The sequence below is a fragment of the Octopus bimaculoides genome, chromosome 2 (genome assembly GCF_046866305.1).
Source record: "Octopus bimaculoides isolate indiv1 chromosome 2, ASM4686630v1, whole genome shotgun sequence".
NCBI classification, from domain to species: Eukaryota; Metazoa; Mollusca; class Cephalopoda; order Octopoda; family Octopodidae; genus Octopus; species Octopus bimaculoides.
In genome coordinates, this window is record NC_142929.1 from 124,132,736 (window position 1) to 124,147,184 (window position 14,449).

General features: G+C 31.2%; 1 protein-coding gene across 1 annotated transcript in view; it reads left to right on the top strand.

Annotated features, from left to right (window-relative positions):
* LOC106882437 (protein unc-80 homolog) overlaps positions 1–14,449 on the top strand; it is a 281,073-nt gene that overhangs the window by 168,682 nt on the left and 97,942 nt on the right. The window contains exons 26-27 of the mRNA XM_089347637.1: positions 530–658; positions 5,195–5,248. Coding sequence (XP_089203763.1) covers positions 530–658; positions 5,195–5,248 — 183 coding nt within the window. The remainder of the gene's footprint in view (positions 1–529; positions 659–5,194; positions 5,249–14,449) is intronic.

Sequence of the window (14,449 nt, forward strand, 5' to 3'; positions counted from 1 at the left end):
CTGGGAAAAACAATTGTAGGTTGGCCATTTGACTCTTAAGATCAAAATATTTAATATTCTAATAATTATCATCCTTATTTAGTTAATTTTTAATCATTTGTCATAATAAATTTCCTGTATGAACCAGTTATATTGTATTTGGTATCATGATTAAATTTTTAGAAAACATAAATCACTCCTTATCATTTGAATGTTAACCATGGTTCTATCATCAGTCTTTCTATTCTTATTTTTTCAACTGAAGCAAATGCTATCAAAGGCCTCTTGAATCATAATTTCTCTTATAATCTTGCCTTTTTTTCAGATTTCACTTTTCATTTGAAAATATTTTCTCTTAACATGACCTTCATACTTACTTATTTCAGGTGTAAATACCTGTTACTCCAAGTGCTGCCTTAATACTCCTTTTCCTTTCTTAGTTTTTGCAATTTTGATTAGAGATCATTTGTCCAGTTGTGGTCACTTCTTAGCCCTGTGCCATTTTGTAGAGCCTGTGTAACCTGCATGTTGCTTTGATTTTGACCCATAGCTGTACAGGAGGAAATAAACATGGCTGCACGGCGTGTTTCTCTGGCCCCCATCAATCGTGCTAATGTCCAAAGTCGTAGCATGTCATGGAGAAATGGTAGCATACACTGGGGAAGGCTAACCCTTGAAGGTACTATAACCCTTCCATTTTCTGCTTTTGTATGTTACCTAAAACACTAAATTATTTTATTCTTAACTTTTGAATGATCATCATCTGTTTCTTCATTTTAAATATCTTTATGTTATTTCCTTATATCAGCTGCTCTAAAATGTTATTGAATCTTCAAGTGAGAAATTTTATTTGAAGTTTTCAATATTCATTGTTAGATTTTACTCTCAAAAGCATTAATTCTGAAAAGCAATATTAAAAAGTAATTAGATATATGCCTAAAGCTGGAAAGTATAATATTTTTCAAAACTAATACTGTAATTCAGTCTCATTTATTAGTATACTAGCATACTACCCTTCAACAATAACAACATTTGAGTATGGAATAACTTATGCAAACATAATTTTGTGTGGAAGAATAAGTTAGACATAGTGAGATTGACTTGTACAGAGCGAGATATAGAATTAATGATAGCAGTAAAGAGTAATTAAGTAATAGAGAGAGAGGGGAGAATATATCTGTCAATGTATGAGTTTAAAGTCCATGAGATGAACTCTCCTTCTACATGTGTATTACATTATTACTCTTTTCTTTTCATTCTCTATGTCTTGATCTTATTCTTTATCAAACACATTCTGTTTTTCTGTGTGTGTGTCTCTCCTACCTGACTATCTATTTTAAGATATATTTAGGTGTACCTTAATAATTATAATGATTGCAGTGAGTTGTTGACAGTCTTCATTCAAGTATCAACTTCTAATGTACAAGAACAAAGACTATCAATTTCACTTTATCACCTGAGACAGTACAAAGCTTGTGTGCATATTAAATATATATATATATATATATATATATGCATTTATGTACATGTGTATGTATATGCATGTATGTATATGTTTATGATGTTCTGATTACATGAAAGAACCAGTGAACAAAAAATTCATACAGGCTTTTAAGCAGAGCAGTCAATTTTATATAATAGTTGTACTTTTGGATTTAGCTGTCTCTGTATTGGCTTTAAATGTGAACTGGCTGAATGGTTGGGATATTAAACATCTGGCTGGTGAACTGTATCAGTGATGTCCCCTTCCAGATGCTTTTTATGTCTTTGAACTATTAACTTAATTTTACATCATTTTTGTTTAAGAAGCCAAAGAATATATATTAATGAGCAAAGTTTTACTAACATTAAGAATATAATCAGTTTAATCAACTGTATATACTGTATACCTGTATATAGAAGTATGAAAGTCCCATTGTTTATTACATCAATTTTACTCAGACTGCAAAGGAGAAAACTAATTACTATACTGCATTATACAGATAATGTAATTTTTGAATAAGTGTAGCTGTTAAAAGCTGCATCTGTAACATGAATTACAGTGGTTAAATTTCTCCCATGTCCCTTCATTATTGCTGCAAAATATAATTATTTCCATTGAAATCATTCAAGGGTTAAAAATAATGTTGAACTGAGTGTATATGAAAATAAATATAAATATTAATCCCTCTTACTCTCTCTCTATTTATCTTTCTTTTTCTTTCTATCTTATTCTTTCCCTCTCTATCTCTTTTTCTTCTCATTCTCTCTAACACTATCTTTGCACTGTCTAAAGAACACATTGCTTATTGCCTGTTATAATGAACCTAACTGCAAGTGCATCCTAGAAGTTGGTTAACATGCTAACTAAACATATTCATTGCATATAGTTGCATTAAACGAGCTAAATTTAAATTATATACTTCAGTCTTTAGATAATGCATAACTGATATTATTTTGTTATTTTCCTTAATTATTTTTTCTTCTTCTTTGTTTATTTGTTGTTCTGCTATTTTCTTTCCAGTGTGAAACTTTATATCAAATCATTCCATGCTTTATAAAATGGTGTAGTATTGATGCAAATATCAGCTGATATATCATTATACACACACACACTCGCACACACACACACACATACACACACACACGCACACACACAACACTAACACACACTCACACATTGTACTTGATATTGATGTATTTGGCAGAAATCACATTACATATGTATAAATACATGAGCATATGTTTATGCATATCATCCCTGTAATTATATATAACTTTGATAGGTTTTAGCCAGTATAGGCCCGAGCCATGTCTAACTTAATAGCACCACCTGGTGAAGTCTTTTAGTCATACATGGGGCACCATATAAATCCTACAGTCATATAAACACCTTTATATGTGTAATCAGTGTAATCATGTATATGTGCACACACACACACACATATGATAGGCTTCCACACAATTTATGTCAACCAGTTCCTAGTACCATCTCAAGTCATGGGCACACTGGGTAGTTGCCTGGAGGTCTCACATGTCTAGGGGCCCAATTTTGATCTATGTTTTATGTGGCTTACTGTCAATAAATAAATACTATAGGGCCTAGTGCATTGATTTACCCAGGGACCTGTAATACTGCTAAGATGGTCCTTCCAATTCCATTCACAAGGTATTCATTAAACTGAAGCTATATTGCTCAAGGTATTACATAGTGGAACAGAAGCCTGAATCATCTGAAATTTAAAAGTATAGCCTTGTTACATTGTATCACACTGATTGAGTAGAAAACTGTGAAAGGGTACATGTGTCTGTAAAGTACTCAGCCACTTACATGTTATTTTCGTGAGTAGGAATTCATTTCGTTGCATAACTGAATGCTTATCATCAAAACTAATGGAGAATGTACCATTTACGTGCACATGCTCACAAACACACACATGCTTACATACATACATACATACCTAACATACATATGTACACAACATACCTACATATATATAACATATGCACACTCACATACACACATACATACATACATACGCATATATATATATATATATATATATATATATATATATATATGCATAATTCCCATAATATTTCTGATCAGCTATTTTGTAAAATGTTGAATGTCTGCCATATTTAATTGTTTTAAAAACATTTTGATTTTTTTAATTTCCAGTTAGAAATTGATATTTTTTTGTTTAATAAAGATCTATAGTTAAGTGTCATTGAATAACTGAGGATTTTTATGACTTTTATTTAAAAAGAATTCTATATGCTTATATAACACTATTAACATAAATATTAGGAAATTAATCAAAACTACTGTCATCTAAGAAATTTTCCTCACGTGTTCAACCAAGCATTACTTCAAGGTAGCCACTCAGCAGCAATAATGTGCAGATGTTATCAGTAAACTGTTATTATTTTCATTATGTCATAAACATCGAAATACCTGCACATATATTGTTTATATGTTCTTTTGGAAAGGTTTGTGAACAGCTCCTATAACTTAAAATACTAAAATACACAACTTGCATCAGAGTAAGAATGGTGAATGATTATAAAAGTGAGTACAATTTGGTGTGGGCTTCTCACAGTCTCCTAGTAGTGATGAGAGACAAAATGGAATGATTGTAGGATCATGTTTGAATTGTTCACCTGTCCTGACTAGTGCTCAGACAGAGTGCAGGAACCTAGTCTTCCCTTCTGTTAAATGATAAATTAATATACATATACATACCTACATACACATACACACACACACACACTTTTATATTGTCAAGCATTATATTTTTGGTTATTGCAGATAGCCAGTGTCACAAAGTCACTGATGGTTTTATGCTGACTATCACACATAGTGCTCTTTTTTCTCTCCTGAAAAATGTTATAACTTGTCATTCTGCTTTATTTCACCACCAAGTAAACCAGGACTATATATTCACCTACAGCATAAATGAGGCTATGAGCTTCTGGCCAGCAAATCTGAAAAGTCATCAACGTTGCCAAGTGTAATAGGTGGTGTGAAACCATAGCTAACTTTCTGAGCGGTTATATGACATAACTGCTTGACAATATAAATAAGTATAACCACTCAGTTTCTCTTTTAGAGTGTGCTTTTTCCCGACTTATGGACAACTAACTGATAATATATATGCATACATGTGTATGTTTGTAAAATAGTGTGTTTATGTGAACATGTTTGTGTTTACATATGTGAATATTTGCTTATGTATGCAGAAATATAGTTCTTCACAGTCTGTGCTGCAGCTTATATGGTCAAAACAAATTTTATGACATATCTAATCTTCATTCTATCTATGGTTATACATTTTCTATTATTGATATGCTGTACTGAGATTCAGGACTTTAAAAAAAAAAGATGGACCTTGTTTTTAAAGCTAATAGAATATTTTGCTTTGTATGTATGATGTGTGTATGAGAGGATGGGTGAATAAATTTTACTTGCTTTTTCACTGAGCAGGTCAAGTAACCTAATAACCTAATGTCTTATTTTCAAGACTGCTAGACTTTTGGAATGCTCTTCAGTATTTAGTTGACTATCTCGATATTATAAAATCATAACATACAAAGTATCTATAAAATGTTGCTCTATTTCTTATAGTATTGTATATTCTTTTCATGTCTCACCACCACCATTATTTAATCTACAGTCTTTATCCACTACAAATATTTGAAGAAATCTTTTATTGATTTATTTACTTTCTTCCAGATCTGAATCACTATCAACCTAGTATTTCTCCTACTCCAACTTTACCTCTTATAGGTGATGATGTTTTAAAATTGGCAAAAATATTGTCAGCTCTCCTTTCTTTGCATGTAAATTAGTAGTTGGATTTATTTTGCCGCTACTTGTAGTATTAACAGCTGAAATTCTGCCACTTTTGTCACAACATTTATTTTTTTCTGTACATCTGGTGAGTGTTTGTGTTTATGTATGTATGTATATATGTGTGTGTTACAGTTGATCTCACGGATAATTCACTGATTATTAGTACTAATATTGAACTTTATATCACAACTGATTCACAAACTCTGAGTCACTCTTGTTAAATTTTGTATCACAAATAAATCACATATCTTTAGTAATTATGTTTTACTTGATAGAACATTTTCATCTCTCTACTGTAGTTGATATCACAACAGCACAAATTAATTCACAAATGACTGGTCAGTGTGTGTGTGTTATTGTTGATATAATACATGGTCCACGGTTTATTTATATGAACTTGGCAATATTTTTCCCTAAAGTACTAAAAGCTTTCTTATGTAAAAAAAAAAAAGTAACTAATTAATTAATAAAACAGTGTAAATTAGATCTATACTTTTACTTTGGCATCTGTGGTTCCCCCTCTGAGAAAGAAGTTGAAATATTTTCTGTCTATTTCAAAGGTGTATTCTTCCAGCTTGATGAAACTTCAGTTCTTTGTTAGACTTGGTTTTCGTTCTATTTTCATTCTTTAGTACACAATATATTTATGTATAAATCTCTGATTTTAAAAGTTCTAAATACTGGTTCCATTTATTGCTTTATTACATGAAATAAAGCATTTTTATATATATTATATATGCCATTATTTTATAAATACACACACACAAATGTGTCTGTGTGTGCATGTATTATATATATATATATATATATATATATACATATATATATATATATATATATATATATATATATATATATATATATATGTATGTATGTATGTATGTATGTATGTATATATATATATTGTTAGGAGGTCAGGTTTAGAAACGTGGTTGAGAATCTGATCCCTCCATGTGAATGCTGCTAGCTAACATACTATAATAGCTGCTGGTCAACCAATAACTTGTGAGTCAAGTGGGTAGACATAAACTAATGAAGCCTGTTGTATATGTATATGCTTGTCTGTGTGCATATGTGTTTTTGTATGAGTTTATATTTCTCCTTGTCTTTACGTGTGTTTGCTGACTTTAAAGACTGTAGACAAAAAAGCTTTGACATCAATACAGGCAGTCTCAGGCTTCTTGCCAGTTGTGTGATTTTCACAAATTAAAATGGCTCATAACTCTGTCTGAGCTGTTTGTTATTCAATAGTCTAGGGATTATTACCTTATTTGGAAACAAGTGAGGATTGGTGACAGGAAGGGTATCTGACCATAGAAAATCTTCCTCGGCATTCTGTCTGGCCCATGAAAACCTGGAAATGTGGATGTTAAAATGGTAATGATGATATTGTTGTATCATATATATAGTTATACATATAATAAGTACATCACAAATTGTATAACTATAATAATTTATCTATATATGTATATAATGTACATCATATATATATATATATATATCATCATCATCGTTTAACGTCTGCTTTCCATGCTAGCATGGGTTGGACGACTTGACTGAGGACTGGTGAAACCGGATGGCAACACCAGGCTTCACCAGTCCTCAGTCAAGTCGTCCAACCCATGCTAGCATGGAAAGCGGACATTAAACGATGATGATGATGATGATTGATATATATATATATATATATATATATATGATGTACATATATATATATATATATATATATATATATATATATATATAGGCAAATAAGAAAATGGAGAGGATTATCAATTGACAAACATCAGCCTGTAAACATTCATTTGGATCTGTTCATTAATTAATTACAATCATAAGTAAGCAAAATGAATAAACAAATAAATAAATAAATAAGAATAGATAAATGAATAAAATGAGTGAAGAAATACTAAACTCTTACAGCTGTTTCTACTTTGGAGGTGTCCAACTTGCCAAGGTTTCCACATCATACTAGTAATATGCAGGGATTGTACAATGGTTGAACAAACATTGGACAGGAGTTGGACAATAATTGAGCCTCAATGCTTCATCAGAGAGGCCATAATTTTAGGAATCTAACATGTGAGGAAGTAAGATAAAATAATAAGATAAAATAATAAAATAAAATAATAAAAATAGTAAGGTATGGTAAAAAAGTCAATTCCAAGGTAATATCCATAAGTTATGGGATTACATCTTATGGTAAAGAAAGTCACTTCCATAAGTACTTTCTATAGGTTATGAGAGTTACATCCTATTTCAATTTACTGGGGGAAATAGCAATGGTAAGACGTTGTGGAGTGAGTTTAATGGGATGGTCCATTTCACAAGGGTCAAAAGTTAAAGGCTAATGGCTACGTAATAGAGTATCATAAAAATTAAATTTCTGTTTTACTCCCACTCATACCTATTATTCAATTGTGCTACTGCCCTGCAACAGTAAGCACTTGGATATAAATACGTAGGTATACATCCAGCAGTATATTGGATATTTATTATCCCTTAGACGGTTGTTCAACGTCTAACTCATATAGACATAATAGAGAAAGAGCTTGACACAGTCTTCTGACTTGCCAGCTCCTGTCAAACCATCCAACCCAAACCAGCATAGGAGGAGGACATTAAATGATGATGATATGTATGTATGTATGTATATCATCATCATCATCATCATCATCCACCATTAAAGGCAATTTATTCACAAAAATGTTTGACTTAAAAATATTTCAAATTATTATTGTAAAAATGCTCTGTTAATTTCCTGGTGAAACAAAATGAATATTCTAAATTTCATATGAAGTAGTCTCTAAAAAACTTATATCGCATATAAATTAACAAATGGTTGGATGGGCAGAACATTGTATTTGTCTTCCTTCACAGTAAAACTAAAATGTGTTTATACATAATGAATTTAGCTCTGTGTGTGTGTGTGTGTGTGATCAAATGTTTTAACTTTATGTTTAGTTTTGACCACTATAAATTTTCCTTTTTAAACTAAATATTTTAACTTGAATGAGGCGAGAAAATTGTTTCTATGTATTGATCTCTAAAGTGTTACCAGGCTTTAAAAAAACGAAAAAAAACTGGAATTGATTCATTTGACTAAAAATTCATCAAGGCAGTGCCTCAGTATGGCCTTAGTTTAACGACCGAAACAAGTAAACGATCAAAGGTGAAAAATTGTACCTGATTTAAATATTTTATTACTAAGAAAAATAATGACCCCACTATTTCTATACATCTAGTTCCTCCAAAAACACTACTGATATTTGCCATCCCCTGTGAACTCACAGTACCCCAAAAATATGTTACTACCAGATTATAACTTCTGATCTAGCTATACATAAATTCTATAAGAAAGTGCTCGTTACCAGTCTAGATGAATAGAAGTGCTAAAAAAATTACTCAGTGTTTCATTAACTTGCAATTCCTAAGTGAAGTTCTACTAAAGGAATAACTTAAAAAACATTATTGTGGAGTCAGTAGGCTAACCACTTGTTAATGGATAATGAATAAATCTGATTAAGAAAAGTGAACTCTGTTTTTCCTCTGCTTATAAATGTTGCATATGATAAATAAATATTGATTGAGTTATTGACTGAATGATACTTTAATTTCCTTCTGTGATATTCCATTACTTTATAAGCATTCAAAGTGTCCTCTTAATATGAATACAAAGAGAAGTAAATAATTTTGATTGCACCTATCCCTTTGTCTATTTATATACTATATTGGAATTATTACCTTTGTATTACATAGGATTCTCAATATATGATTCTGGTTGGTACACCTTGTTACTGCACTTCAGTCTGAATTTGAGTGCATTATCTAATAATGTTTGAGGGAATGAGGGATTGAAAACATGCTCAATGTAGAATTGATTGCATTTCAAGATCTGGTATCAGTTGATAAGTCTAGTATCTGATTTATTACTTGTTTTTGTAATGAATTGCACAATTTTGAAATTTTCATTTCTTCATAGCCTTATAGTCCAGAATAAAGGCCATATATGTGTGTGTGTGTGTGTGTGTGCATACATATATGTAGTGATCATAGGTTGAGATATCAAGAAATGCAAAAAACTCTTATACATTGGGATATTGAGACAATATTATTGGTTCCCAAATATATATTAAATTTCTGAGACAGAGCTACCAACTGCTGTTTTCAAGTCTGTATTTCATTGGAAATTAGTGTGGACCTTCTACATTTAAAAAATCTAGTTGGACTGGGATTTTTCATATATATATATATATGTGTGTGTGTGTGTGTATAAGATATTTGTAAGGATATCACCATAAAAGACACAATGATACGAAACAATACAGATAGAAACAGTAAAAAGTTCCTCAGATGTTATGTTTCATGGGTGTAACCAGGGCTTTTGAAATATGGACAGCTGTATTCATGATTATATCTATGTTTAAAATGATCTGACAGCTTGTAACACATGTTTTTCAAAAGCAGTTACATGTCCTGAAATTTTGATTTGGAATACCTTATCATCTATACAGATCAACAAAATTTTATACTTCTAACAAATATAACCAACTTAGGTTTAATGGTTTTTGCAAATTAAGGTATGTCTAAGATTGTCAAAACATAATTCAGGATTTGGTTCTATGAAACAGCTACATAAAATGGTTGGCACTAGGAAGCATGAAATTGAGGAATATAATTTTTTTTTCTCAAATGCTCTACAAGCAATAATATATTTTCAATTGTCTCCAATAGCTCAATCTTGATCATTCTATCACCTCAGTCTTGTAGCCATCCATCCATACATGCATGCATACATACATACATACATACATACATACATACACCTTCCTTTCAGGGTTGATAAAGTACCAGCCCAGTGCTGGTTAGTCTTCTTTCCTTCTAGCAATCACATCTTGAGTGTTCTTTGGATCAAGAATAGGAGAGTCAAGAGAATAAGTGCATCTCTTGTTACTACACAGGCACCTAAAACAATTATTGAAAGTGTAATACATGCTACTAGATCATTTTCAATTCTGAGTGATTGCCATAGTTTATTATATGTGCGTGTGTAATTATAATTTTTATTTCATCTTTATAAGGTATGGTAGCTAAATGATTTGGTTACTGGTTTACTAAATTTTATCTCAGTAAATTAATGTATCTTTTGTTTGATCAAAGTTTACAGGTTAAAAAGAAAAAATAGTTATTATGGACAAAAGTCTAACTTTATTCTGACCTTTGCAAGTTTGAAGGAAAAAAATGGATTTCACAAAATCTTTCACTGAATTTTCTGTCATACAAGTCAATGTAGTATATAGTGTAAACATGTAGTGTAAATATTCAAACATCACTATCTTTCCAAATCATGCTGCATTTTACATGGAATTTTGTTTCCCTAAAGTCATCTTGAAGTATATACTGACCTACCTTTTGTGGCTGTAAATTTTGGCCTGAAAACTTTGACTTGCATGCCAGAAAGCACAATACTTTAAACAGTTTGTATTAAATCATTTAAAAATTTTAAACCAATATCTGAATGAAAAATTATCAAAACCAAAAATTCTGACTTGTTTTTAACAAACTACGTTATTCTTTTTGTCCAAAATAAACATTCTAATTCTCTGTATGTTTTTATTTCTATGTTAGTGTTGATGGTGATAAGATATATAACCCAGTTATTGAGGCAACCCTGTAGGACTTTATCTACTTAGGGCAAGTCTCATGCTGTAATTGCAATTTATCACTGAAATACAATGAAACACTCACCATGTATAGAGTGCTTCTGTTGTTTGCACATATTTGTTGTACCTATTTGCAACTTCATGGACTAAGCTATTCCAGGGTCAGCTATCCTGTCCATAATAAAGCAGTAATGATGCAATACAAATATTTATTAGCAATTTAGCTTTCTCTCAACTTAGCATATAAAACTTTCGGTGATCCAATAGCATAATGTCATATTTGAATACTGTCTATTTCTATTTGTATATGTGCACTTGTGTATAATATGCACTATGGAAAAAGGACTGTTTAGTCAGATGTATTATAATTTGCTGTTGAAAATAAATTGAGAATATTCATACATTCTAAACAAAACAAGAAATAATTTGTAAGTAACCTTTGCATTTATTTATCTGTGTAAACCATAAAAATTCACCTGCTGTAAAATCAACATTGTTTAATTCACACTATCAAGTCTTTCATTTTACATAAAAGAAAGTGTGCGTATTATACACAAATAAATACAGTATACTATATTATGCTATTGGATTCATTTCAATCATTTGTTTGAATGCTCTCTGGATTAACTTAGTCCTTTTCAAATATTAAAATAATCCTTAAGCCAGGGCAATACAAGATCTGCAATATCACTTGCAGTGGCTTTCTTTATAATGATATATAACATTGTTCCATTGTGACAGCTGAAGATATGGACATATGATTGTACATGTAGATGTATGTGTGTATGTATGGGATATATTTTGTATAATTATTTTTATTACTTTATAAGATTGATGCCTATATATAATTTATTGCTGCATATATATATTTATTGCTGCATAAATTTTCATAGCTGTGCCATGCTATGCTATTCAACTTAGTAGTGCTATTATTTAATTTGGTAATAATGCCAATTACAATTGCTCTTTATCTGTAATTTTCATGATTATTATTACTATTATTATTATTATTATTATTATTATTATTATTATTATTATTATTATTATTTTACTTCTCAGAGCTCTCTGTCTTACTTGCTCTGGTTGATTCTGTGAGAGCAGACAGCATCCTGTTGTCAGAGGTTTCTTTCCACAAATTATAAGCTTTGGAACTTGGATGTGAACTTATCGTGGAAGATATTCAATACCCAAGCACTAATCTCAAAATCCTAGCTGTCCCTAATAGAACAGATTATTACTATTATTATTATTATTATTATTATTATTATTATTATTATTATTATTATTAGACCTATAATCTATATAGTGTTATAAAATAAAATGCCAAAATACCAATTAACTGGGGTTAATTTAATCAACAAACACTCTCAAAAATTGTGCCTTTGTTAGAAATTATTATTGTTATTATTATTATTATTATTATTATTATTATTAAGGTGGAAAGCTGACAGAATCATTAGCACACCAGACAAAATGTTTTGTGACACTCCATCTGCTTCTACATTCTGGGTCCAATTTCTTTTGCAGTTGACTTTGCCTTTCATTCTTTCAGGGTTGATAAAATAAGTACCAGTCAAGTTCTGGGGTCGATGTAATCGACTAATCCCTTCTCCCAAAATTTCAGTCCTTATGCCTTTAGTAGAAAGGATTATTATTATTATTATTATTATTATTATTATTATTATTACCATCATCATCATCATCATCATCATTATTATTATTATTATTATTATCATGATTATTATTGCTTTTGCACAGCTTCTAACGCTGGAGATGTACTACAGTGTCAGCTGTTCACTACCAGTGAACTCAGATAACACCTCTTATTTTTCAAGCACCTTCTGGAGTGTTTGAGCAGTTCCAAGCAGTGCTGTTTTCTGCAAATGCTCCACCCTTATTGCAGCCTCTATTTGTTTCACGTACTTCTCGAGATTTTTGCTCGCTGTTCCCAGGGCTCCGACAACTATTGGTACTACTGCTACTTTTTTCATCGACCACAACTGATTAATTTCCCAAGCTAACCTGTCATATCTCTCGACTTTTCTTTCTTCGTTATCGCATACCTTGTTGTCAGCTGGGCATGCTATATCTATGATCCAGCATAGTTTGTTTTCTTACTCAGTTAAGATTATGTCCAGCTTCCTATTCTTTGTCTCATGATCGCACTGAATCATAAAATCCCATAGGATCTTTGCATTTCTATTTTCGACGATGCCTTCAGATTTTATTATTATTATTATTATTATTATTATTATTATTATTATTATGTTTTATTTCCTTCTTTCTTCAAATTTTCTTCCATTTCTCGCCATATGTTTTCCGTACACCTAGGGCAGAGAAACTTATTGTATGCATTCCCAGTTTACACACACAAATTCACAGGTAAAATATGTCTGTAAAAAAATTAATAAATAAATAAATTCGTGAATGGATGTTGTTTTCACAGCGATAATGCTCTTCTCAGTACATGGGTCTTCCAGTTAACATGATTTTTTGCACTTCCTGTAGGGATGGTAGGCCTGGTGTCATTTTCAAATAGGTTTCAGTACCTTTTTTTTTATCATTCCTAGAGATCCTACAAACACTGGTATGGTAGTCACCTTGAGATGCCACATTTTTTCAATTTCTATTAGCAAGTCTTTATATTTACTGATCTTGTCAAATTCTTTCGCCGCTATGTTGTGATCGCAAGGAATACTCATGCCAATTAATAAACATCTTTTTCGTCTGATCTTTTATAATAATATCCGGTTTATTAGCTTTTATAGTTTTGTCGGTATGTACGGGGAAGTCCCAGAGAATCGACACATTTTCTCCCTCAGTCACAGCTTCAGGATGGTGTTTATACCATTTGTCAGCGGTTTTGATTTTATAATGCCGACATTATTTTATTTGTTATTCTTCTGGAGTTGATTAAGTAACAGTCAAGTACTGGGGTTAATTTCATTGACCCATTCTCCTCCCTTGCCCAAAATTTGCAGCCTTGTGCCTATGTTAGAAATATCTATCTGTCTATTTATGTGCCTATCTATGTAAGGAGTCATTAGTAGTTGAACATAAAGCAGTGCATTGGTAAAATTACCAGAGTGCCAAAGAAAAATACCTTTTGGTATTCGTTCTTTTTTTTTTTTTTTGCATTTCATCCTTCCAGGGTCAATAAAATGAAGTGCATGTCAAGAAAAGTGGAGCAGTCTAATTGACTTTATTCTACCCCAAAGTTTGTGGCCTTGAGTTGGCAGAATCATTATCATGTCAGACAACATACTTGGATGCATTTCATGTCTTTACACTATCAGTTCAATTTTCTGTGAGGTTGACTTTGCTTTTTGCCCTTTCAGAGTTGATAAAATAAGTACAACTTGAGTACTGAGGTCAATATAATCGAGTAATCCACACCCCCAGTAAAATTTCAGGCCTCATCCCTATAGCGGAAAGTATTATTATTATCTTTGATTTGATTCAGGTTCAGTCT